The sequence below is a fragment of the Callithrix jacchus genome, chromosome 5, assembly GCF_049354715.1.
Source record: "Callithrix jacchus isolate 240 chromosome 5, calJac240_pri, whole genome shotgun sequence".
NCBI classification, from domain to species: domain Eukaryota; kingdom Metazoa; phylum Chordata; class Mammalia; order Primates; family Cebidae; genus Callithrix; species Callithrix jacchus.
In genome coordinates this window covers 101,903,256-101,930,414 of record NC_133506.1, presented here as the reverse complement: position 1 = coordinate 101,930,414, position 27,159 = coordinate 101,903,256, and the positions used below count along the sequence as shown (strand labels likewise).

At 40.1% G+C, this 27,159-nt stretch overlaps 1 protein-coding gene across 28 annotated transcripts in view; it reads left to right on the top strand.

Moving 5' to 3' along the window:
* RHOT1 (ras homolog family member T1) overlaps positions 1–27,159 on the top strand; it is a 72,084-nt gene that overhangs the window by 6,981 nt on the left and 37,944 nt on the right. For 8 of the 28 annotated variants that reach the window (XR_013535787.1, XR_013535786.1, XM_078373874.1 and 5 more), the window contains exons 2-9: positions 13,165–13,223; positions 16,023–16,104; positions 17,553–17,596; positions 18,115–18,168; positions 18,311–18,363; positions 21,580–21,672; positions 23,316–23,424; positions 23,739–23,840. Coding sequence is in view for 22 of the 28 variants with exons in the window: in XM_078373874.1 (XP_078230000.1) it covers positions 13,165–13,223; positions 16,023–16,104; positions 17,553–17,596; positions 18,115–18,168; positions 18,311–18,363; positions 21,580–21,672; positions 23,316–23,424; positions 23,739–23,840 (596 nt within the window). In the remaining 6 variants the exon portion in view is untranslated. The remainder of the gene's footprint in view (positions 1–13,164; positions 13,224–16,022; positions 16,105–17,552; positions 17,597–18,114; positions 18,169–18,310; positions 18,364–21,579; positions 21,673–23,315; positions 23,425–23,738; positions 23,841–27,159) is intronic. The other 20 variants (XR_013535789.1, XR_013535788.1, XM_008997114.5 and 17 more) reach the window with 3 other exon arrangements.

Below are 27,159 nucleotides of genomic sequence, written 5' to 3'. Positions count from 1 at the left end.
TTCTTTTTTTATTTTATTTTTTTGAGACAGAGTCTTATTCTGTCACCCAGGCTGCAGTGCAGTGGTACAATCTTGGCTCACTGCAGCATCAGCCTCTTGGGTTCAAGCAATTCTCCTGCCTCAGCCTCCCAAGTAACTAGGATTACGGATGCATACCACCACGCCTGGCTAATTTTTGTGTTTTTAGTAAAGACAGGTTTTCACCATGTTGGCCAAGCTGGCCTTGATTTCTGACCTTAAGTGATCCACCCACCTTGGCTTCCCAAAGTGCTGGGATCACAGACATGCACCACTGTGCCTGGCCTAAGATCATTTTAAAGCCATATTGCTAATCCCATCGTTTTGGGAGGTCAAGGCAAGAGACTCGCTTGAGACCAGGAGTTTGAGATTGGCATAGGCAACATAGTAAGACCCTGCTTCTACTTTTATTTAACTAAAAAAAGAGAAAAAAGCCATATTGTTTTTCATTCTGGTCATTGTTGGAATGATATTTAAAGATTAAACTGGCCAGGCATGGTGCCTCACGCCTGTAATCCCAGCACTTTGGAAGGCTGATGCAGGTGGATCACAAGGTCAGGAGTTTGAGACCAGCCTGACTAACATGGTGAAACCCTGTCTCTACTAAAAATACAAAAAGTAGCTGGGCATGGTGGTGTGCCCCCGTAATCCCAGCTACTCAGGAGGCTGAGGCAGGGGAATCACTTGAACCCAGGAGGTGGAGGTTGCAGTGAGCCGAGATTTCATCACTGTACTCCAGCTTGGGCAACACAGTGAGACTCTGTCTCAAAAAAAAAAAAACTAAAACTGTTCCAGTTTCAATTATACTCTGTTTACTACCTGGGTAATATTCTGTGGACAAGGATGTTCAAACACCCATTGATGTGAAATGGATCTTTTCTTGGCCCACTTCTTAAGCATACAGGCTTTAATGCAAATTGGTTAATGAGTATTTAGTACTTAGATAAAAGAAGTTAGGCTGTTTTAAATGTGGAAAAAGCCAAAGTCCAAACATCTCTGGCCATAGAGTCTGTTCTGCATAAAGAGTCTATTCTGTCCATTCAGTCTTTTCTATATCATCCTCACATATGTATTGAAATGTCTTCTCCATTGTCTTTTTTTGCTGCTAGTTGGTAATTAGTGTTGATCTAGTTTGAAGGAGAGGGATAGCTGGGTGACACCTTTGTTCTGCAGGCTACATCATCTGCATATGGGCAATGAAATTGTCCTCTGGAACAATATTTAGCTATTTCGCCAAATGCTGAAGTTTTCCAGTTAAAAATATAACTCTGTGGTCACCCTCCTCCCCCCAGTGTATACTAAATACAATAACTTAGGAAGAGCCAACAAGGCTTCTTACTAAAGAAACAAAAAAATGGTCTCTTTGCCACTTGAAGCAGGGGGTGTTTGTTACCAAGAAAAATAGCCAGTATGGCTGGTAGAGTGGTAATTGGAACCAGAGAACGTTATTTCTGCTTCATGAATATTAGGAATTTGCTGTCATTTGGAACTAGATGTTCAAAAGATGTGATGAAAAGGAAAATTTATAGCCTGGATAAATCTCGATAATTTGTTCTATAGTGATGAATTATGTTTTCCATGGATGACCTACTTAGAAGCATGGAGTCTCAGAACTGTGGCATATTCTATTGAATTGGATCAGAAGGTCTTCTGTCCTTGCAGATAATTGTGATCTTGCTTTTAGTTTTTATAGATTACTTCAACATTTCTCAGGCAAAGTGGAAGAACTAGAAGCCATTAGTCGGCTGGCTAATAAAGGATAATTTTTTTGTCCTCCATGTTAATAACATATTAAGTGTATCAAATGTATTTATATTTTATACATTTTATTAGTAATAAATTATTTATAAATTTTATTGTAAAATATAATGTTTTAGGCCTGGTGCGGTGGCTCACGCCTGTAATCCCAGCACTTTGGGGGACTGAGACAGGCAGATCACAAGGTCGAGAGGTCAAGAGATCGAGACCATCCTGGTCAACATGGTGAAACTCCGTCTCTTTAAAAAAAAAAACAAATAAAATGTTTTATATGCATTTGTATTATAATTTTTATAGTAAATATAAAGCTTAATTAGTATAAGAAGAACTTGGGGTTTTTGTTCCCTCATAAACAATTTTTATTTTCTGAAGCAGCTAAAAATATGTAGTCTTTATATCATATTAAGATACCTTTTTAATTGTAAGTATATTTAAATAGTTTTTATAATTTTTTATTCTAAAATGTTTTCATTGTCTTTAAGGCACTCATTTATTTCTCAATTAAAATTAGTTTAGGCTGGGCATGGTGGCTTATGCCTGTAATCCTAGCACTTTGGGAGAATGAGGCAGGTGAAATTGCTTGAGCTCAGGCGTTCCAGATCAGCCTGGGCAAGAGAGGGAGATCTTGTCTCTTAAAAAAAAAAATTATATATATATATATATATTTATTTCTGTGTGTGTGTGTGTGTGTGTGACAGAGCCTTGCTCTGTTGCCCAGGCTGAAGTGTTGTGGTGTGATCTTGGCTCACTGCAATCTCTGCCTCCTGTATTCAAGTGATTCTCTTGCCTCAGCCTCCTGAGTAGCTGGGATTACAGGTGTGTGCCACCATGCCTGGCTAGTTTTTTGTATTTTTTTTAGTAGAGACAGGTTTTTCCATGTTAGCCAGGCAGGTCTCAAACTCCTGGCCTCAATTGATCCACCTGCCTCAGCCTCCCAAAGTGCTGGTATTACATGTGTGAGCCACTGCACCTGGCCAAAATACTAATTTTTAAAAAATAGCTTAAAAGTGGCTTTTATACTTGCTGCTTTATTCTTTCTTTGATAGTCTCACATAGGGATAGGTATGCAAGCCCTAAGGAGAGCAAAAAGCCCTAGTTTAGATTCGCTGAAGCATTTCTTGACTAAGTCACATTTGTCTGATTCTTTATTAAAGTAGCTGTTATTTCACTGTCCTTCCAAAAGGAAACAAAAATGATACTGATACAAATGTGCTGTTTTTTTCCCTAAATTCACTGTAATCCATCTCTCTTGCTCCAATTTTGAACTTTTGCTGCGAATGAGCTTTTTTAAAAAAGGAAATGATGGCAGGCCAGTGGCTCACACTTGTAATCCCAGCTCTTTGGGAGGCCGAGTCATGCAGATCATGAGGTCAGGAGTTCAAGACCACCAGCCTGACCAACATTGTGAAACCCTGTCTCTACTAAAAATACAAAAAATTAGCTAGGCGTTGTGGCAGGCGCCTGTAATCCCAGATACTCGGGAGGCTGAAGCAGGAGAATTGCTTGAACCTGGGAGGTGTAGATTGCAGTGAATTGAGGTCGTCCCATTGCTCACCAACCTGGGCAACATTTTGAGACTCCGACTCAAAAAAAAAAATGGAAATCACTCTTGAATTTTAATGTGGTAGAGATTCGTGTTCTTTTATTTTTAGTGTACAATTATTTCACTATTAAACTAAATGGTATTTTTTATAATGTAGTGAGTGCTAAATTACCTCACATTCTTTTCCAGATGAGGCAGGGTATGAGTAAATTTTTAAAAATCATGCTTTAAAAAGTAGTGACTGATATAAATAAGTTAAATGGAATTGTTCCTGCTCTGGTACTACTGTGTTGAATGCCTGTATGTTCAAGCGTAAGTAAAGCTACTTGATTATTGTCATTTACGATGCCTCCTCCCCTGCCAGGGTGTTTTCTTTTCTATCTATGAGGCCTGCTCTGCTGGAATAGACCTGGTGGCAGGTTTGTACTTCGGCAGGAGCCTGCTGCTACACAGCCAGCCATAACTGCCCGTCTGACTAATGAGCAGAGCTGTGAAGAAGTCTGAATTTCCTCATAATGTTGGTTTTCTGTTCTGAAAATAGCACTGCAGACATAGGGGGTCCATGGGAAAAGCAGAAGGGGACTGTGACTGGGAAAAAGTTTGTTCTAATGAGTTTTAAGAAGAGATGAGGGTCTTTTCTCTCTTGGACCTTCAGGCACCCACTTGGGTCTCTACCAAGCAACTTTTCATTTATTTCCTCTTATAAAGCCTTTTAAAATAAACTTCCATTTCTGTTCTTAAAAAAAAAAGAGAGAGATGACGAAGAATGGAGGGATTTTAAGCCATAGTGAGGGAGGGAACTTCAAAGGTAACAGAACATCTCTTGAAAGCTGAATTTTCTTTTCTTTTTTTTTTTTTTTATTTTAAAAAAAGAGATGGGATCTCCCTGTGTTGCCCAGGCTGAGGTGCAGTGGCTCTTCACAGGCACACTTCCACTACTTATCAGCACAGGAGTTTTAATCTGCTCCGTTTCCGACCTGGGCCGGTTCATCCCTCCTTAGGCAACCTGCTGGTCCCCTGCTCCTGGGAGGTCACCATATTGATGCCAAACTTAGTGTGGACACCCGATCGGCATAGCGCATACAGCCTAGAACTCCTGGACTCAAGAGATCCTCCAGCCTCAGCCTCCCGAATAGCTGGGACTACAGACACGTGCCACCGCGCCCGGTGACAGCTGAATTTTCTAAGGGATCCTGTGTGATTGGGATGAAGGACCAAGTGTTTTCTTGTTAACCAGTAGCCTTTCAGTGTTGGGGATCGGCTTAATTTTGATCACTTTGTTTATCTTTTTTTTTTTTTTTTTTTGAGACAGGCTCTCACTCTGTTGCCCAGGCTGGAGTGTAGTGACATGATGATGGCTCACTGTAGCTTCGACTTCCTGGGTTCGGGTGATTCTCCTGTCTCCGCCTCCCAAATTCCTGAATATAGGCGTGCATTACCATGCCCTGCTAATTTTTTAATTTTTTGTAGAGCTGATGTTTCTCCATGTTGTGCAGGCTGGTCTAGACCTCCTGGGCTCAAGTGATGTGCTTGGATTACAGGTGTGAGCCATGTTACTTGGCCTTTTAAAAATAGCTTAAAAGTGGTTTTTACACTTGCTGCTTTATTATTTCTTTGATAGTCTCACATAGGAATAGGTAGACAGGCCCTAAGGCACTAAAAAACTAAAAGTTAGGTAGATTTTTTTTTTTTTTTTTCCTGAAACTGGTGAGGGCCTTAGAGTGGTGGAACAAGAGCAAAATTTTAAAAAGATAATTCTGAAAAGGGGAATATGAGAAGAATCAGGATCTTAAGGTTATTAAGGTAGGCACATTTTTTAAGGACCAAGAATGGGACTAAATCCTTGAGCTTCAGCTTCATTTTTGCCATTCTTAATGTAGTAGATGAAGGATGAGAATATAGAGATGTTTAAAATGTGCAGGTGGCTGGGCATGGTGGCTCATGCCTATAACACCAGCACTTTGGGAGGCCAGTGCAGGAGGATAGCTTGAGGCTAGAAGTTTGAGACCAGCCTGGGAAACATAACAAGACCCTATCTGTACAAATAATTTTTTAAAAGTAACTGAATATGTTGGTATGCACCTGTAGTCTAAGCTACTTAGGAAGCTGAGGCAGGAGGATCACTTGCGCCCAGGAGTTCAAAGCCGCAGTGAGCTGTGATCATGCCAGTATACTCCTGCCTATGCAAAACCGTGAGACTCTGTCTCCAAAAAAAAAGCATAAAATATCCAGGATAGCTCTTTAGAAATGGAAAAGTTCCTGGGTATATCCATGCTATGGTAGTTGTGATTATGGAGACCCTCCAGGAAAAGCAGACATCTCTACTGGGAATAGTCGGGCCTAGAAGTGCAAAGGTCACAGAAATTATACAGGCATTGTATCCTTTAAAAGACCTTGCTGTTTTGAGTACCTGAGAGTTATACTGCTACTAAAATAAATTACATGAAGTACAGGGCTTAGTGCACTTAATGGGACTTCATAACAGAGGCATTCTGTCTGTGATCCACAGAGAGCTCTGTCTGCTGTGTATTATTCATATAAACCAGTTATAAAGTTGAAAAATCAGGGGACAGGCGTGATGGCTCATACCTGTAGGCCCAGAGCTTTGGGAGGCCAGGGTGGGAGGATTACTTGAGCCCAGAAGTTCAAGAGCAGCCTGGGCAACACAGTGAGACTTTGTCTCTCCAAAAAAAAAAAAAAAAAAAAAAGCACACACACACACACACACACACACACACACACACACGCGCGCGCGAAAAAGGGCCAGGCATAATGGCTCATGCTTGTACTCCCAGTGTTTGAAAGGTCAAGGCAAGAGACTCACTTGAGCCCAGGGATTTGAGGCCAGCCTGGACAACTTAGGGAGACCCTGTCTCTACAAGAAATAATAAAAAAAAAAAATTAGCTGAATGCTGGAGTGGTGTGTGCCTGTGGTTCCACCTACTTGAGAGGCTGAGTTAGGAGGATCACCTGGGCCCAGGAAATTGAGGTTGCAGTGAGCTGTGATTGCACCACTACACTGCAGCCTAGGCAACAGAACAAAATGTTGTCTCAAAAAAAGAAAAAAGAGAGGAAGAAAAAAGAAAAGAGAGAGAGAGAAAGAGAGGGAGGGAGGGAAAGAAGGAGAGAGAAAGAAAAAAGGAAAGAAGAGAAGAACTATAGTAAGTCATGGACTGTCTTGCTGTGTTGCTAGCATCAAGTGCATTTTCTTTTTTCTTTTTTTTTTTAAGTTTTGGTTGCCAGGGAGGATCCCAACACATTTAAAAACATTTTTTTGAAATAAATTCTCATTCTGTTGCCCAAGCTGGAGTCAGTGGCTTGATCATGGCTCACTGCAGCTTTGACTTCCCAGGCTCAAGGGATCCTCCCTTAGCCTCCCGAATAAATAACCTGAGACTACAGGTGTGCACCATCATGCCTGGCTAATTTTTTATTTTTTATAGACATAGGATCTCACTTTTTTGCCCAGGCTGATCTCAAACTCTTGGGCTCAGTGATTTTTCCCACCTCAGCCTCCTAAACTGCTGGGATTACAGACATGAACCACCATCTGGCTTAAGTATATTTTTAACTTATATTTTGAATTTACGATGGGTTTATGGGGAAGTAATCCTATCAAGTGAAGGAGCATCTGTATTTTGTTTCCACTGCGCATAGTCATCTGGAATCAGGATGAACTATGAATGTTGAGAGGAACACTACCTTGAGCTAGCTGAAGGTTTGGGGTTGCTGGAACCTTAAATAAGGCCATAACAAAGGAGATATTTAGGAAACAAGGTTATGAAGTATTGCATGTAAGTTGGCAAGATCTGAAAATTCTGAGACCCAGCATTAGCTTGGTGAGTCCTACTTTGTTCTTGTAGCTAGACAAATGTTTCTGCCAAATCACTTTCCCCTACACAGTTAACAGTTATAGTTTGCAAATCTCTCTGCCATTTTGAGGGTACTAAAAGTTTACCTAATGGGGTGTGTTTTGAGACAGGGTCTTGCTGTGTCACCCAGCCTGGACCAGCCTGGTCCACCCAGCCTGGACCAGTCAGCTGTTCGATCACAGCTCACTGCAGTCTCCACCTCCTGGGCTCAGGTGATCCTCCCATCCCAGCCTCCCAAGTAGCTAGGTCTACAAGCACACGCCACCATGCCTGGCTATTTTAAAAATTATTTTTGGTAGAGACAGGGTTTCACTGTGTTGCCCAGGCTGGATTTGAACTCCAGGGCTCAAGTCATCCCTTCACCTCAGAATCCCAAAATGCTGGCATTATGGACATGAGCTGCCATGCCCAGTTCTTAAATTAATTAATTAATTATTATTATTTTTTTTTTTTGAGACAGAGTCTCACCCTGTCACCTAGGCTAGAGTACAATGGCATGATTTTGGCTCACTACAACCTCCGCCTCCTGGGTTTAAGCGATTCTCCTGTGTCAGCCTCCCAAGTAGCTGGGATTACAGGCGTGTGCCACCATGCCCGACTAATTTTTTTGCATCTTTAGTAGAGATGGGGTTTCCCCATGTTGGCCAGGCTGGTCTCGAACTCCTGATTTCGTGATCTACCCGCCTCTGCCTCCCAAAGTGCTGGGATTACAGGCATGAGCCACCGTGCCCGGCCACCTTTAATGTTAATGTGCAGTTTTTCTTGTGTTACAGACCTGTTTTCTAGGTGTGCTCCATGGTAGTTTAAGCATGTACTATATGCGTTTAGATAACATCTAGTCCACCCATCCTCACCTTTTTTTTTTTTAACTGATTTAACTGGTGAGAAAAATTGAGGCCCAGAGAGGGTTGTTGACAACTCAGGGTCGTACTGTTAATGGCAAAAGCTGGTTCCTGAATCCAGATTTTCTGACCCAGGCCAGTGCTCATTTAACAAACTGATCATCATCATCAAACTTTTACCATTTGTATACTTAATGTGTGCGTGCCAGGTGTTGTGCTAAGCATTATATAGCTCTCATCTTGATTAATCCTCTTAACAAGTCTGTGAGGCTGGTCAATGCTTTATTTTAGAGATGAATAAACTGGCTTGATGGCCTGAGGAAGCACAGCTAGTAAGTGCTGGAACTAGGATTTCAGCCCAATTCTGTCTAGTTCCAAAGCCTGTGTTCTTTTTTCTTCTTTTCTTTTTTGATGAAATATTTATGTAAAAGGTAATACAGAATAATATAACAAATACCCAACACCCTGCTCAAGAAAAGATTAGCAATCATTCGAAGCTCCCTTCCCATTACATTGTTCTTTTTCCCTTAGAAGTAATCATCCACTTTCCTGAGTTTCAAATTTGTGCTCTTAACCACCAAGCTATACAGCTGCATTTATTAAGTGCCATGTGAGCTGGGAGCTGGAGCTCACATGAAAGACATGTTTTCTGCCCTTGAATAGTTTCCTATGGGTGATAATGAAATACTTGTTTCTTAATCTTTCTGGAGATGCTCAGTAGCTGGTAAGAAATGTCACATTTTTGTCAAGGAGGTCTAAGAAGTCCTTCAGGAGATCACTGGTGATATGTTGGAAGGTTGCCTAGATACTACTACACAAGTGAAACAGTTAAGAATACATGTGTCAGCCAGGCATGGTGGCTCACGCATGTAATCTGAGCACTTTTGGAGGCTGAGGTGGGTGTGTCATGAGTTCAGGAGTTGGAGACCAGCCTGGCCAACATGGTGAAACCCCGTTCTCTACTAAAAATACAAAAATTAGCCAGATGTAGTGGTACACACCTATAATCCCAGCTACTCAGGAGGCTGAGGCAAGAGAATCACTTGAATCTGGGAGGCGGAGGTTGCAGTGAGCTGAGATCTCGCCATTGTACTCCAGCCTGGGTGACATAGCGAGACTGTTCCTCCCCCGACCCCTGCCCAAAAAAGAAAAGAATATGTGTGTCTTAACTGGATAACTGACTATTTTTTCCTACTAGAGACCAAATTATACATTGGTGTTAAGTTTTGTTTTCAGACAGGGTCTTGCTCTTTCATGACTCACTGCAGCCTCAACTTCCTGAGCTCAAGTCCTCGTCCCACCTCAGCCTCCTGAGTATCTGAGACTCCAGGCCCAGCTAGTTTTGTATTTCTTGTAGAGATGGAATCTTGCCACATTGCCCAGGCTGGTCTCAAACTCCTGGCAAGTGATCCGCCTGCCTCAGCCTCCCAAAGTGCTAGGATTACAGGCATGAGCCACTCTGTGCTCAGCCTTGTCTTATTTAATACATTTTCCATATTATCTGCACATAGTAGCTAAGACAAAACTTTGTTCTTAGAAGGCAATCAGGTCAATAATTATAAAATGAACTAATAGTAGAAGTCTAGACAAAAAAGATGGTCATGTAGAAGCATAAGTCAATGCTCTGTGTATTCTGGTGTTTTCCCTAGTTTGTTACAGGCATGGTACACATGTATCTGGGTGGAACTAGCGCTCTTGGATAGAAAACCTGTTATAATGTTTCTCAGTTCCCAATACCATTGCCCTCACTTCAATAACACTTCAGCCTGGCCAGCTACAAATTCAGGGTTTCCTACTACCCCATCAGACTAGAGTGAGTAACAAAACTCAGGAAAGTGCTATATTCACGATTATACATATGTACAACCAGATCGAAGAGGTACAAGGTCTAGAAGGGTCCCGAGCTCAGGAGTTTCTTTCCCTGCAGGGTCAGGGTGCACCACCTTCCTGGTGCATTGATACATTCACCAACCAGGAAGCTCTCCTGAGCTTTGATGCTCAGAGTTTTTATATGGGTTTTCAGTAGGTAGACCTGATTAAGCCATTGGCCACGTGCTTGACTCTAGCTTTTTCCCCGTTGGAGGTTTTGGGGTGGGGCTGAGAGTTCTGATCCTCTAATCATGTAGTTGGTTTTTCTGGTGACCAGCTCCCACACACTCTGCTAGCTTGTTCTGTTGCCCACTCCTTCCCATGAGTCACCTCATTAGGATGAACTCAAGTATGGTTGAAAGGGACTCATTAATAATAAAAGACACTCCTATCATTCAGGAAATTCCAAGGCATTCTGATGCTCTGTGCCAGGAACTGGTGACAAAGACCAAATGTATTCTATGTTATATCACACCTTCCTTTAATATATATATATATATTTATTTATTTATTTAGAGAGAGAGTCTCTGTCACCCACGCTGGTGTGCAATGGTGCAATCTTGGCTCACTGCAACCTCTGCCTCTTGAGTTAAAGCAATTGTCAGCTTCCCAAGTAGCTGGGAGTACAGGTGCCCACCACCACGCCCAGTTAATTTTTGTATTTTTAGTAGAGATGGGGTTTCACCATGTTGGCCAGGCTGGTCTCGAACTCCTGACATGATCCACTCGCCTTGGCTTCCCAAAGTGCTGGTATTACAGGCGCGAGCCACCGCACCTGGCTGTGTTTATGTTTTAACTGCCTCAGCAGTTACCCGTTATTCCCAGCTCTCCAGTTACTGTTAAGAAAATCTTTGAATGGTAGTTCCAGAATCTCCAGGAGGTGGGACTAATTTCCCTAGTGGTAATGCTGAAAATACAGCAGTACTGTTATGCTTGGACCAGGTGAAATCAAAATCAGATGATTCAGTCTGGTTGATGTGCTAGAGACCCTTTTCCCATTCATGTAGAATTGGAAAGTTTTGTTCATTATCGAAGTGTTTCCAAATATTTGGTTATTGTGTCAATGTAGACTCACATATTGTGTGTATATTGGGTAAAAATTTAAGTTTATAATTTAATATAAATTATGTGGTACAGTAGTAGTTCAAAGGAGGCAGTAGCGGAAATAAGAGCTACAGTATCTCTAGAATGTGAGTAGGGTTGAGGTAGAATTTGAGCCCTCCTTGAAAGATAATTATTAACAACATTTGGAAAAGTAGAGGGAGAGCAGGAATGATGTTTAGATGAGGGAAACTGTGAGGTGGGCAGGATTTATTGTGGCTTGTTTGGACTTACACAGTGCAGAATGGCTTTGTTTGAGCAAATCCAGTGGGGAATAGTGGGAAATGAGATTAGATAGGAGAACTAGGGATAGATTATGTATGATATTCAAAGGCCAGTAGAATGATTTCCCTTTGATGTGGTAGATAATTCAAAGAAGGCATTTGATCCGGTGAGTTAGAAAATGAAAAGAGTATGTAAGAAAAGTGGATTGGCATTTGTATTGTTGGTAGATTAAGGAGGAAACTGGAGAAAGGAATAGAAAATTGGGGACTGGGAGATTTTTCAATAAAAGTACCATAATTAGGGAAACAGGAATAGCGAGGAAGGAATGAATATTAAACATTTCAAAGGAAAATTTGACAGACCTTGACTGCTAAATACAGAATAATGATGAATCAGAGATGGTGCATTTAAAAAATTTTTCTTCTTATCCTGATGTGTAAAAAGAATGTTAACCAAGGCTGGGCATGGCGGCTCATGTCTGTAATCCTACCACTTTGGGAGGCCAAGGCCTGCAGATCACCTGAGGTCAGGAGTTTGAGACCAGCCTGACCAACATGGAGGGATCCCATATCTACTAAAAATGCAAAATCAGCCGGGAGTGGTGGCACATGCCTGTAATCCCAGCTACTCGGGAGGCAGTGGTTGCGATGAGCTGAGATTGTGCCATTGCACTCCAGCCTGGGCAACAAGAAACTCCGTCTCAAAAAAAAAAAAAAAATTAGCTGGATGTAGTGGCATGCGCCTGTAGTCCCAGCTACTCAGGAGGCTGAGGTGGGAGAATCACCTGAGCCTAGGGAGGTCGAGGCTGCAGTGAGCCAGAAAAAAAATCACACCACTGCACTTCAGCCTGGGCAATCAGAGTGAGACCCTGAATCAAAAAAAAAAAAAAAAAAAGGGAAAACTTGGAAACCTTTCCAATGTTTTTTTTTAGGAGTTTATGTTAATATATTATAATACATCACAGTGGATTCTAATACAACTATCAAAAATAATGCAGGATGGCTGAGTGTGGTGGCTCATGCCTGTAATCTCAGCACTTTTAGAGGCTGAGGCAGGCGGATCACCTGAGGTCAAGAGGTTGAGACCAGCCTGGCCAACGTGGGGAAACCCTGTCTCTACTAAAAATGCAAAAATTAGCTGGGCGTGGTGATGCGTGCTTGTAATCCCAGCTACTCGGGAGGCTAAGGCACAAGAATCACTTGAACCCAGGAGGTGGAGGTTACAGTGAACCAAGATTGCGCCACTGCACTCCAGCCTAGGCAACAGAGTGAGACTCCATCTCTCAGAAAACAAAAAAATGCAGAAGGTTTTAAAAAATATTAATATAAAGTGAGTTTACTATTGCTATTTTTAAAAATTGGTCAAAATATATATTACATAATTACCATTTTAACGATTCATAATTACAATTCAGTAGCATTAAATTTATTCATAATGTTGTGTAACCATCACCATTATCTGTACTTAAAACTTTTTTATTATCCTCAACAAAAACTGTGTACCCATTAACCAGTAACTCAACTGTTCTCTCCTAAGAGTTTTTATGTACTGACATGACATACTGTCCAAACACATAATTAAGTGATAAAGGAAAGTTGCAAAGTAGTATGAGAACTATGTATGATTCCACTGTGGTAAAATATTGCAAGTTAATATAAGTATAGGAAAAATCTGGGGGAATATTAAAGTGTTGGTGGAGGATGTTAGGAAGGATTTGCACTTTTATAGAATGTATTTTGGCAGATTTTTAAAAATAATGAGTAAGCGTGGCTTTTCTAAGCATAAACAAAGATCTACTTTTAAGTATTGTACTAAAACTTGATAATTTGGATGCCTTAGATTTTAGCTGAGCGACAGACTTCCTAATGTGGTTGCTGAATTTGAGCTTATGTAGAACCTAAACACTTTATTAAAGTAATGATTTTTCTTTTCACAGCTAGAGTTGGGAAGACATCACTGATTATGTCTCTGGTCAGTGAAGAATTTCCAGAAGAGGTAAACATTTTGATTTCCATATTTAAATTTTAAAAAATGTATCAAAATCAAATTAATAGAAATGAACTCTGCCTCTTTTGGCATGTGGTTTGTGTTTCCTTTTGGACAGTTGGGACTTTTTCTTTTCTTCCTTTTTTAGAGACAGGGTCTCACTCTGCTGCCCAGGCTGGAGTACAGCAGTGTGATCATAGCCCACTGCAACCTCTGACTCCTGGACTCAAGCAATTCACCTGTCTTGGCCTCCCAAAGTGTTGGGATTACAGGCATGTGCCACTGTGCCCTGCCAGTTGGGACTTTTTAAAAAGCTAATACTCGTTTATCAATTATATCTATGAAATATGGTATAGGAGAAATAACTAACCTATATCTAAGTTCCCCTAAATCTTTTGTATTTTCTGCCTTTGACCTTGTCTAGGACCTTTGTGCTCTCTGTGTCTCAGTTGTCTCATCTATAGATAAATGGGAGCTGAAAGGGATATAGATATCATATAAGCTCTGTAGCCCTCTCTTAATAATAAAATGTTGTTCATAAACCCAAAATATGAAAAAGGCAATGAGCAGTCCATGAGTTGAAGTTCAGGAGAAAGGTATGAATCCCTACTTGGCCTTCTGTCTGACACTCCCTGGTCTGTGAGGTGTTTTTGTCAGAACCCACTGGAATTATGATACATATATTTGAAAACCTTTAATATACCTGCTTCATTTTACAAATGATGAAATGAACTCATTTCACCTTTGCCTACCTCAAAGGATTGTTCTGGGTCTCAAATGAGATAAACTTGATAACAGGGAAGTGCTGCCAAAAGTAGTAAAGTGGTTTTATTATTACTGGCAATACATTTACATTTTGGAAGTTCCAGAATGAGGAGCTGTTGGCTAAACCTTACATAAAGTTAGGATATGGTTATAGGGAATGGGATGAAAATGATTTCAGATTACTCTTTTTCTTGCATAGTAGGTATCATTAGTGTCACAGTTTACATTTACCCTTCCTTTACTCTAGTTTAGGGAGGAATGTCTGTATAATTTCATTGTTCAGACAGGAATTTGATGTATCATGTAGTAGTGCTTTCAGATTTACAGCTGCCAAAGACTATTTGAATTTGGTTGTTTTTTTTTTTTTTTTTGCTTTTTTTTCCTTTTAGACAAGATGGTTAAATAAGTAATTACTTAATTTAAGAAATGAAGTATATATTCATATATTATTTGTAGAATCAGTAAGTAACATTAATTTATAATAACTCCACCTAAAAGTAAGTTTTAGTTTAGAATTGTTTCAGCATAGTCCTCTTGATTGTGGATGAGGGTTTTGGTTTTATGTTTTTTTTTTTTTTGTTGTTGTTGTTTTTTTTTGAGACGAAGTCTTGCTCTGTTGCCAGGCTGGAGTGCAGTGGCGTGATATCGGCTCACTACAGTCTCCGCCTCCTGGATTTAAGTGATTCTCCTGCCTCAGCCTCCTGAGTAGCTGGGATTATAGGTGTACACCACCATGCCTGGCTGATTTTTGTGTTTTTAGAGAGATGGGGTTTCACCATGTTGGCCAGGCTGGTCTCAAACTCCTGACCTCGTGATCCACCTGCCTTGACCTCACAAAGTACTGGGATTACAGGCATGAGCCACTGTGCCCAGCCCTTGTTTTTGGTTTTTAAAAATTTATTTATTTTTTCACTTTTTTAGGGATTATAAGTATTCTAGAAGGGTTTTTAATTAATTAAAAAAATCCTTCTGAAAAATGGAATCATTAAACATAAGGCTTGTCTGGGTGCGGTGGCTCACGCCTGTAATCCCAGCACTTTGGGAGGCTGAGGTAGGCGGATCATTTGGGGTCAGGAGTTCAAGAACGGCCTGGCCAATGAGGTCAAGAGTTCAAGAACAGCCTGGCCAACATGGTGAAACCCTGTCTCTAGTAAAATACAAAATTAGCCAGGCATGATGGTGCATGCCTGTAATTGTAGCTACTTGGGAGGCTGAGGCAGAAGAATAGCTTGAACCCGGAGGCGGAGGTTACAGTGAGCTGAGATTGTGCCATTGCACTCCAGCCTGGGCAACAAGAGTGAAACTCTGTCTCAAAAAATAAATAAATACACAAACAAACAAACAAACAAACAAACAAACATAAGGTGTATTTAGCCAGTCAGTCATTTTCTAGAGGAAATGAATGTTGATAACCTGTTAGTTTATTTGCAAATTGTTTTGGATTAAAATATCTCCTCATTTGCAGAGTATCTTCAGCCTTCAACAAAATAGAATGAAAACAACATATTAAAAAAAATCTAACACTTGAAACACCAAATTAATTCAAGAATTCTTTGAGTCTGTGTCAGATCTGAAGTATTCTTAATGTGTTATTCCTATGTAGTTATAATTATGCATTTAAAAAATGTTTTTATCATATAATTTTAATGTATATTTGCATCAGTGGTAAAGCACAAAAATAAACACTTATGTGTACAACAAATGGGTATTGGAGAGAGGGGCTAAAACAGGTTGAGCATCCCTTATCCAAAAATACTTGGGACCAGAAGTGTTTCAGATTTCAGATTTGTTCAGATTTTGGAATATTTGCGTTATACTTACCAGTTGAGCATTTCTCTAATCCGAAAATCAGAAAAGCTCCAATGAGCATTTCCTTTGAGTATATCATCAGCACTAAAAAATTTCGAATTTTAGAACGTTGCAGATTTCAGATTTTGAGTTTAGAAGTACTCAACCTGTGTAGATAAATTTATATCATCTGTTACAGGTTTGAGTGATAATATTCAAAAGGTTTTTTTTTTCTATATTTGTTTGTAAATGAAGGTTCCTCCCCGGGCAGAAGAAATCACCATTCCAGCTGATGTCACCCCAGAGAGAGTTCCAACGCACATTGTAGATTACTCAGGTAAAGAATATCCTCTTGTAGGTGAAGCTGTAGGGTTAATTTAATAGACTTGAAAAAAGATATTTACTGAGCTTTAAAAGGTGTTCAGTGAGGTGGTCTTTTCTCTGTAGCAGTAAATGATTCTTTATGCTTCTTATCTCATTTACATCTGTCCACCTTGACCCCATACCCCACCCAGTGCCTTCATCTGACAGTTCTTCGTCCCCAGATTACTAAGTTGGGTTCTATAATACCTGTGGCTGTTGAACACTTGAAATATGACTGTTCTAAATTAAAATATGCTGTTAAGTGTAAAATATAACTGGATTTTGAAGACTTCATATGAAAAAAGGATATAAAATACTTCCTTTTTCTGTTGAGTACATGTTGAAATTTAAATATTTTTGATATTTTGAGTTAAACGAAAATTTAATTTTACCTTTTTTTATTTACCTTTTAAAGGTTGCTACTAAAAAATTGAAAACTATGTATGTGGCTTGCATTGTATCTCGGACAGCACTGTACTGGAAGCTGAGGGAGATGAAGGCCTTCTGCTACAGCCAGTCTCATAACTAGATTTATTTACAGAATTATTCTTCAATATGTGTAGCTATAAAATTAGATTCACTTCAGTATTAGAATTGAAGCCTTAACCCAATGATTACTTAACATATGGAAAGATATTAAAAATATGGCCTGTTATTTAGCATAGTATAAAATATCACGAATAATATATATTAGTTTATATGTCAGAAGTAACAGGCATTTTTAGGGGAAGATATAGATAACCTAAGGTGGCCTAAATTAACATGCCGGTAATTGCTTTGCTTTTCAATTATTTGCTTTCTATTCTACCTGTATCATTCATATCCCTGTACCCATGGAATTGCAGGCACACCCACCCATTGAGACAGTTCTAGCTAGATACATGCTAGAGAGGGAATTCTCTCTTTTTTTTTTTCTTTTTTCTTTGCAAAAACCTAGTTTTAGCTGAGGGAATTCTCCTCTCTTCATTAGCAAGCTATGGTTTTGCCTCTGGGCCTAGTTGTTATTACTCCCACCTGCTATCTAGATGTTAAGCTTGTATTACCCAGAATCTCACCTGGCCTTTTGGTCCTGTGTGTATAGACTCTTTGTCCGAGCTTCTGACTCTTCAGCACCCAGTCTTCTAGCCTGGATTTCTGAAGTCCTTTGCCTGACCCTTTTCAACTCTGGATCAGATGCTGGCCTAGATTTATTACACAGTGCTTCTGCTGTTCCATGCCTGAGTTATCCTCTTATAGACTCATCTTTCAGTGCCAGCTGCCTTATCATAGTTCAACCTTTTCCTTCGCCTGGCTTGCCCTTGTGTTTCCTACACCATGTCGTTTTTGAGGGATGTTAAATGGGTGTTGCACAGAATTTAGTTTGGCCGTTAGTTTTTATGAAAGTGTCTGCAATATGAAACACTGACTTTTTGTTATTTATAGAAGCAGAACAGAGTGATGAACAACTTCATCAAGAAATATCACAGGTGAGTTTTAAAAAACAGAGGTGTAGGTTTTTGCCTTTATCATTCTCTTTTTGTTGTTTGTTTTTGTTTTTTTGAGACTGTGCCTTGCTCTGTCACCCAGGCTGCTACAACCTCCACCTCGCAGGCTCAAGCAATTCTTGTGCCTCAGCCTCCAGAGTAGCTGGAATTACAGGCTTGCACCACCATGCCCAGCTAATTTTTGTATTTAGAGTTGGGGTAGAGATGGGATTTCACCATGTTAACCAGGCTGGTCTGAAACTCCTGGCCTCCTGATCTACCCCGACCCTTTTTCATTCTCTTAATTACCAAGAGTTCTTTTTCAGTTCTTTGTTGTTATGGCTGTTACTGAGTATGTATTTTGCTTTAAGTCCTTAGGAACATTTTCTCTTACAGGCAAGCTAATTGTTTGGTTTTTTTTTGTATTAGCTTTTAAATTTTTTCTTCCTTTCACCCGAATATATTAACTGTCTACATTTTATTATTTTTAGATACCATTAATTTGTTACTTTTTCTTCTAGGCTAATGTCATCTGCATAGTGTATGCCGTTAACAACAAGCATTCTATTGATAAGGTAGGTGTGACCTTTTCCACTATAGTTGCTTTCAGTGGAGAACTGCTAACGTTGATCCTCAGTTTAGAATTTTAAGGTCTAAGGGAAGAGTGTTTCGTGAAGATCCTCATCATGGCTAAGCACTTGTTAATTTTCATTTTAGGTAACAAGTCGATGGATTCCTCTCATAAATGAAAGAACAGACAAAGACAGCAGGTATTTTTTCCTCTCTCAAACTTTTTATATTGAAAGTTTAAAGCTTGCAGAAAAGGTTCAAGAAATAGTACATTGAACTTCCCTAAATCCTTCACTTAAATCCACTAGTTAACAATTTGCCACATTTGCTTTATGTGTCAGTTTTTCTGTCTGTTCATACACATACCCACATACTTTCTGGGGGGGACTCATTTGAGGGAGCAAATATACTTGAGAGCAAAACAGGAAACAGAACTCTGATGTCATAATGATTCACAACTTCAGACAGATTATTTTGGTCATAAATCTTACATTTCACTTTCTCAAACTGCTGCTTGAAAAATCTCAGTTTTATTTATTTATTTATTTTATTTATTTTTGAGACAGAGTCTTGCTCTGTCACCCAGGCTGGAGTGTAGTGGCATGATCTTAGCTCCTTGCAGCCTCTGCCTCCTGGATTAAGCGGTTCTTATGCCTCAGCCTCCTGAGTAGCTGGGACTACAGGCACATACCATCACACCTGACTAATTTTTGTATTTTTTAGTAGAGAGGGTTTCACATGTTAGTCAGTCTGGTCTCGAACTCCTGACCTCAAGTGATCCACTCACCTGGGCCTCCCAAAGTGCTGGGATTACAGGCATGAGCTACTGTCCATGGCCTGAATCTTTTTAAATAGGAAAATCAGACTAATACCTATGTACTGTACACATTTGGTTCTTTACCCAATTTTTTAGATTTCTCTTTTAGTTGGACATTCTCTTTTACGTTGACATTAATTAGAGTTTCATCTTGAAACTCTTAAGATCTGGTTCTAAACATATGATTATGATCATTAACCCTGTGTCTTACGTATTTTGGAAGGGAGACTGAGATGGCATTATATGTGCTGTGAGCAATGCTGTGGCATTGTCTGGCTTCTCTTTTATCATGGTTTTAACTCTGTGATGACTTGATAAGTGGAAAGGAAAGAGTGTCCCATTAGAGCTATGCTGTCCAATGCAGTAGCCTCTCATCAGTTTGGTGATTTAACTTTAAATTTAAATTAATGAAAATTAATAAAACTAAAGCTTACAGCCTGGGTAACGAGCGAAACTCTGTCTAAAAAAAAAAAACAAACAACTAAAGCTTGTTCCTCCAATACACAGTAACCACATGTAACTAGTGCCTACGGTAATGGAGAGTAGAGATCAAGAGCATTTTCATCATTACAGAATGTTGTATCAGACAGGGTTGCCTTAGAGGATCTAACACCCATATGCTCCTAATACCTGCTTTTTTTGCTCTTGCTTGAACCATTTCTAGGAGGGAATCTTTAAGAGAGGGCAATTTTGCTAAGATCTGTCAAGCACCAGCTTGGACCACTGATTTAAAAAATTTTGGCTTTACCATGACAGCTTCCTAAAATGCTGTGGCCTCTTTGGTGGCCTTCTTCTACCATCTGATAGTGTCTTTTGACACTGAAGGTCTGATTTAGCGTTCTCAGGTGTGACTGTGATCCAGTCATATGTGAGCCTGTCCCTGGACTTTTATTTTTCCCTTCCCGAATGACAGGAGTCTGTGTATTTTTCTTTTTTCTTTCCTTTTTTGAGACAGGGTGTGGCTCTGTCACCCATGCTGGAGTGCAATCTTGGCTCATTGCAACTTCTGCCTCCCCGGCTAAAGCCATCCTCCTGCTTCAACCCCATCGTGTGCACCACGATGCCCAACTAATTTTTTTTTCTTTTGAGTTGGAGTCTCACTGCTTTGCTCAGGCTGGAGTTCAGTGGTGTGATCTCAGCTCACTGCAACCTCTACCTCCTGGGTTCAAGCAATTCTCCTGTCTCAGCCTCCCAAGTAGCTGGGACTATAGATGCATGTCACCACACCTGGCTAATTTTTTTGTATTTTAAGTAGAGACAGCGTTTCACTTTGTTGGCCAGGCTGGTCTCGAACTCCTAACCTCAAGCCTCTGCCTCCCAAAGTGCTGGGATTATATGCATGAACCACAGCCCCTGGCCTAATTTTTGTACTTTTTGTAGAAATGAGGTTTCGCCATGTTGCCCAGGCTGGTCTCAAATTTCTGTGCTCGAGCATTCTGCCTGCCTCAACCTCCTAGAGTGCTGGGATTACAGGCATGAACCACCGCTTCCAGCCTTACTTATTTTTCTTGTTACTGGCTTTTCCCAGGGTGATATATTTTTTATTATCTGAACATTACACTTTCCAATACCTTCTCACTGGGCCTCATACCTTCAGTTCATATTTGTTACGCCTATATTCTTCCTTAGGACTTTGTTGGACCATTTTCACAGTGGTTCTTAATCAGGAATGCTCGTCACTGTCACCTGAGGCACTTTCAAAACAATATAGATGTCTTTGTCTCACCCCTGGAATTTTAGAATCAGTATGTTTGGAGTCAGGCATAGGGGTGTGTGCATGTGTGTGTGTATGCAGCCTCCAACTCCCAACTCCTGGGCTAAAGTGATCCTCTTGCCTCAGCCTCCCAAGTAGCTGGGACTATATGTGTGTGCCACCACACCTGGCTAATTTTTTAAAAACTTTGGTAGAAACAGGGTCTCACTATGTTTTCTAGGATAGTCCTGAGCTCCTGGCCTCAAACAATCATTCTGCCTTGGCCTCCCAAAGTGCTGAAATTATAGGAGTGAGCCACTGTACCAGGCAGATATATATATATATATGATCATATATATATATATATATGTATCTATCTATGTCTGTCTGTCTATCTATCTATCTATCTATCTATCTATCTATCTATCTGTCTATGCTCCATAAATTACTCTGTGCACACCTTTGGTTACAAACCACTGTATTTTTGGAAACCCTCCTGGTAGTGTTAGGAGTTTATATTTGGGCTATATGGTGGGTCAGTTTTTTCAAGCATAATGGCACACGAAAGTTTAGATAAGCTAAATCCTTTCAAGTATTTCTGTTGCAGTCTAGAGTTCCAGCAGGATGATTTGCTCTCCCTCCAAGATCTCTTGCAGGATTCATAACAGTGTATCACTAGATTGGTCCTGCTTGATATCCCCATTAAGATTTTTCCCCATAGGCTTCTCAGATTTAATTTGTCTAAAGCAAAATCTTTAATTCCCTGCCTTCTCCCTGCCAAAAACGGAAACAAAAAATTCTTCTCAATCTTCTCTATCTTCTGAGATCGACTTTTTTTTTCCCCCAGCCAAAACCTATGTATTTTTCTTGATTTCTGCTTTTCCCTAATTTTTGTACTTTTTGTAGAGATGAGGTTTCGCCATGTTGTCTAGGCTGGTCTCAAATATCTGAGCTCAAGCATTTCACCTGCCTTGGCCTCCCAGAGTGCTGGGATTACAGGTATGAGCCACCGCTCCTGACCTTACTTATTTTTCCACATCTAAACTATCAGCTGTTTCTGTCAGTTGTACTTATAAAATATATCTGAAATTTGAATATTTCCTTTTCATCTTCACTGTCACTGCTGTAATCCAAGTTACTGTTATATTTTTAAAAATTTAGTCCAGGCACAGTGACACACCTGTAATCCCAGCACTGTGAGAGGGCAAGGTGGGCGGATCACGAGGTCAGGAGTTCAAGACCAGCCTGGCCAAGATGTAGAAACCCCCATCTCTATTAAAGATAAAAAAATTAGCCGGGTGTGGTGACAGGTGCCTATTATCCCAATTACTCGGGAGGCTGAGGCAGAGAATTGCTTGAACTCAGGAGGCGGAGGTTTCAGTCAGCTGAGATCACGCCACTGCACTCCAGCCTGGGCGACAGAGCAAGACTCCGTCTCAAAAAAAAAGAAGTTAGTGAAAAATCTAACATATACTAAGATACATACCTGTTATCCAGAATCAGCAATTAACTCATGACCAGTCTTGTTTCATCTATTACCCCTCCCATTGAGATCATTTTGAAGTAATGGAGACATTATATCATGCTGTGAATATGTCATTATATAGCTCTAAAAATCACTGCATTTAAAAATGTCACCCCCCTACTTAGAACCATTCAATGGCTTCCAATTTTACACTAACAATAAAACCTATATTCCTTACTGCAACTTGTAAGTCCTTATGTGTCTAACCTTTGATCCTCTTTCTACCCCCATTTTATACCTTTTTCTCTTTACTCAGTACTCCATAGCCATTCTGGCATTTTCCTGTTGTTTGGTGCCATCAGGATGTTTTTTCAGTTTTTGGCCTTTGCACATGCTGTTCCTTCCTCCTGGGTCGCTCTTCCCTGACTCTACACGGCAGATTTCGTCTTATCCTTCACCCCTTGGCTCAAATGTCACCTTCACAGAGGGGGTTTTCCTTAATTATTATACATAAGTATCTCCTTCTCATTACTCTCTCCCTGTATTTATTTCCTGCAGAGTACTTATTGAATTGGAAATTATTTTATTTGCTTATTGCTCATTTTCTGTTCTTCACTATTGGAATGGTGAGGTTTATAGTTCTGCCCAGGCATGGTAGCTAATGCCTGTGATCCCAACACTTTGGGAAGCCAGAAGTTTAAGAGTGGCCTAGACAACATAGCTAGACCCTTCTCTACAAAAAAACCTTTTTTTTTTAAATGAGCTGGGTGTGGTGGCTTGTACCTAGAGTCCTAGCTACTAATGAGGCTAGGGCAAGTGGATCACTTGAGCACAGGAGTTTGAGGTTGCAGTGAGCTGTGATCCTGCCACTGCACCCCAGCCTGGACAGCAGAGCTAGACCCTGTCTCAAGAAAACAAAAAACAAAACAGAATGGGAAGAGGCCTTCTGTCTTGTGTCCTTAATACTTGCAGCTGTATGTGGCTTATAATATGTGCTCAATAGCTAACATGTTGAGTAAATACATGCTATCTAGAGGGCTTGATGTGACTGTAGAGGAAGGTTCATGTTGAAGAGAGTAAATAAAAGCTTTTTGGTTAGAATGGGTTATGATGTAAATTAAAATATAAATCTAATGTCTTTTGCCTTCCCTATTACAATGTACCCTGTTAATTTTAGGCTGCCTTTAATATTGGTTGGGAACAAATCTGATCTGGTGGAATATAGTAGTATGGAGACCATCCTTCCTATTATGAACCAGTATACAGAAATAGAAACCTGTGTGGAGGTATGCTTCATAATTTTATTTAAAAATTTATTTTTGATGAATTCTAACTAAATTGAGGTTCGAAATAGGAGGGGGGACAATGTGGGATGGAATAAATTTCCTGCTCTTTGTGAAGTCATGTAACCAAATAAAACAGAGAACTTGGAGTTGGCCTCTGAGCTCTTTCTAGACATTCATATTGTTAGGTCCTCAAAGAAAGATACGTTTTTCATTTTTTTAAAGGAATCCTACTTTTGCCTTATGTTAATAGTTTAAAAATGGTTAACTCTCATAATTGATTTCAGAGTGTAAAAATGTTAATTTTTTTTTTTCAGTGTTCAGCGAAAAACCTGAAGAATATATCAGAACTCTTTTATTATGCACAGAAAGCTGTTCTTCATCCTACAGGGCCCCTGTACTGCCCAGAGGAGAAGGAGGTAACAGCAGCTATTTTACACAATGACTGGACCACATTATGTTCCCACCAGTAGTGTATGAAGGTTCCAGTTTCTCCACATCTTTGCCACATGTGTTATTTTACCTTTTTTTAACTTTATTATAGCCATCCTAGTAGATGTGGTTGGGATCTCATTGTTTTGATTTGCATTTCCCTGATGGCTAATGATGTTGTATAAGTTTTCATGTGCTAATTGACCATCTTCTTTGGAGAAATATCTGTCGCCTTTTCAAAGTTCTTTCCCATTTTTGTTTTAAAGAGACAAGGTCTCACTGTCATCCAGGTTGAAGTACAGAGGCATTATCATGGCTCACTACAGCCTCAACCTCCTGGACCCAAGCAGTCCTCCCACTCAGCATCCTGAGTAGCTGGGACTACAGGTGCATGCCACCACATTGCAGCTAAATTTTTGATTTTTTTATAGAGATGGGGTCTCACTGAGTTGCCCAAGGTGGTCTTGAACTTCTAGCCTCAAGCATTCCTCCTGCCCCAGCTTCCTGAGTGACTGCCTTTGCCCATTTTTCAGTTTGATTGTCTTTTTTTTTTTAAATGAAATTTTTCCTTTAAGAAGTGGAGACTGAGTACAGTGGCTCATGCCTGTAATCCCGGCACTTTGGGAGGCTGAGGTGGGGGCATCACTTAAGGCCAGGAGTTCAAGACCAGCCTGGCCAACATGGCAAAACCCTGTCTCCACTAAAAATAGAAAAATTAGCTGGGCGTAGTGGCACACACCCGTAATCCCAGCTACTTGGGAGGCTGAGGCACAAGAATCACTTGAATCTGGAAGGTGGAGGTTGCAGTGACCTGAGTTTGCACCACTGCACTCCAGCCTGGGCTATGGATTGAGACTCTGTCTCAAAAAATAAGAAAGAAAAAAAGAAAAAGAAACAGGTCCTTGCTATAGTGCCCAGGCTGGTCTCGAACTCCTGGCCTCCAGTGATCCTCCTGCCTCAGCCTCCTGAGTTACAGGAGTCTGGGATTACAAGTGTGTGCCACCACACATAGCTTGAGGCGGTCGTTTGGGTTTTCTTTATCAGGAGAGGTATTGTTTTTAAGAATAAGGAGTTGGCAGATATCTTTCAGGAAAAGCTTATAGTATAAGTGAGTGGTGAGCAAACTGACTCATAGGCCATATTTGGCGTACCACCTGTTTTCACACAGTCTGTATGCTAAGGAAACATATTTTTATTCATTCATTCATTCCTGTTGCCCAGGTTGGAGTGCAGTGCGGCGATCTCAGCTCATTGGGTTCAAGCGATTCTCCTGCCTCAGCATCCGAAGTAGCTGGAACTACATGCATGTGCCACTACGTCTGGCTGATTTTTGTATTTTTGGTAGAGACGGAGTTTCATCATGTTGGCCAGGCTAGTCTTGAACTCCTGATCTCAGGTGATCTGCCTGCCTTGGCCTCCCAAAGTTCTGGGATTACAGGTGTGAGCCATCATGCCTGGCCATATGTTTTTAAATGATTGAAAAAAATAAAAAATAATATTTAGTGATAGGTGAAAATTATATTACATCAAATCTTATCATTTCATAAAGATAAAGTTTTATTGTAACATAGCCATACTCATTCTTTTTTTTTGGAGACGGAGTTTCACTCTTGTTGCCCAGGCTGGAGTACAATGACGCTATCTCAGCTTACCACAACCTCCATCTCCCGGGTTCAAGCGCTTCTGCTGCCTCAGCCTCCTGAGTAGCTGGGTTTACAGTCATGTACCATGCCTGGCTAAGTGTTTTGTATTTTTAGTAGAGATGAAGTTTCTCCATGTTCATTAGGGGTCTTAAACTCCCAACCTCAGGTGATCCGCCTGCCTTGGCCTCCCAAATTGCTGGGATTACAAGCGTGAGCTGGGTGTACAGGTGTACACCCAGCCACCACGCTCATTCTTTTATGTTATCTGTTGGCTGTTGGCATGCTACAAAGGCAGAGTTTAGTAGTTTCACAAGAGCTTATATGTGCTACTCTCATCTCTTTTCACTGCTGCTGAGTGTACTACTAATTGCACTGACACACTTGACGGCATTTCAAGTACTATGTCTATCACCATACCATGACCTTTTATTTATATTCACTGCATACCCATCATGCCAAAACATGAAAAGAAAAAAGTGGATTTTTAGATGGGAAAGCAGATAAATTTTCCAGGCTCAAATTACAGCTCCAGCATCATTTTTTTAGACCTTGATGCAAATGCAAAGGAAATTTCCATATTTCATAATCCATTTAATTATGCAGTTGTGTTTCCATTAACCTTCAATTGGAATTGATTAATCTGCAGTGTAATGACATGCTAAAAGGCAAACATCAAGAAAAGAACCAAATATAATTTTATAAATACCTTGTGCTCTATTAAAATCAAAGGTTTGTGGATATGTACCAGTATTGGCAGTATATATTTGCACAAAAAGACACTTTGAAAGATGAGACGTGTAAAATCTCATTACATATTAGAATATAAACATTTGCAATTAATTACAGCATTAACATATAAACATTTGCAATTAATTTTCCTGGTGGACAACACTAACTTTGAACCCCAACAAAGCAAAGTTCCTTTTCCTTCCAAAAGGAATTTCCTTCTTCTTATTAATAAATCTGTATTGCAAAACTGTACTCAGCTATATTTTTAGTTTTGTCAATAAAAGCTTTGTGGAAGTTTGATTTCTTTCTTACCCGTAAGTACCTACATGACATGCTTGATTTTGCCTGTTGGTCTCAAAACCTAAAATAATTGCAATGTGGCCCTTTGCAGAAAAAATGCCAACTCCTGGTATAAATAATTAATTTGAGCTATCCCTTACTCTGATGCTAGTTTACTCTTGTTGCTGGTTTACTTCTCCTTAGTTAGGATTCTTCTTTCTAATTTACTCTTAATCCACTATTTCCCAAACTTGCCTCATCATAATTGTCACTGGGTGTTACTGGTTAAAAATATAGATTCTATTCGGATTCAGCTAGCTGTTGTATTTTATGATCAAGGAAATTTGGAAAACAGTCTTAATACTATGGGAACTGTTACAGGGATTTACCTCTGAGGCCTTAGCCTAACTTAATCCCCTCTATTAGTTTGTTCTCAATTTTTTAATAGCTACTTTGTTCTTAGGCCTATTATTAGTTCTGCTAATCTGTTAATCCCTCATCCGTTCCACCATCCCACAAGAGTAAAATATCTACCACCATCTATTACTCAGTTCTTAGGTGGACCCGCATGAGAGGTAAAATTTCAATAGAGCTTATATGTGCTACTCTCCTCTCTTTTCACTGCTACTGAGTGCACTACTAATTGCACTGACAC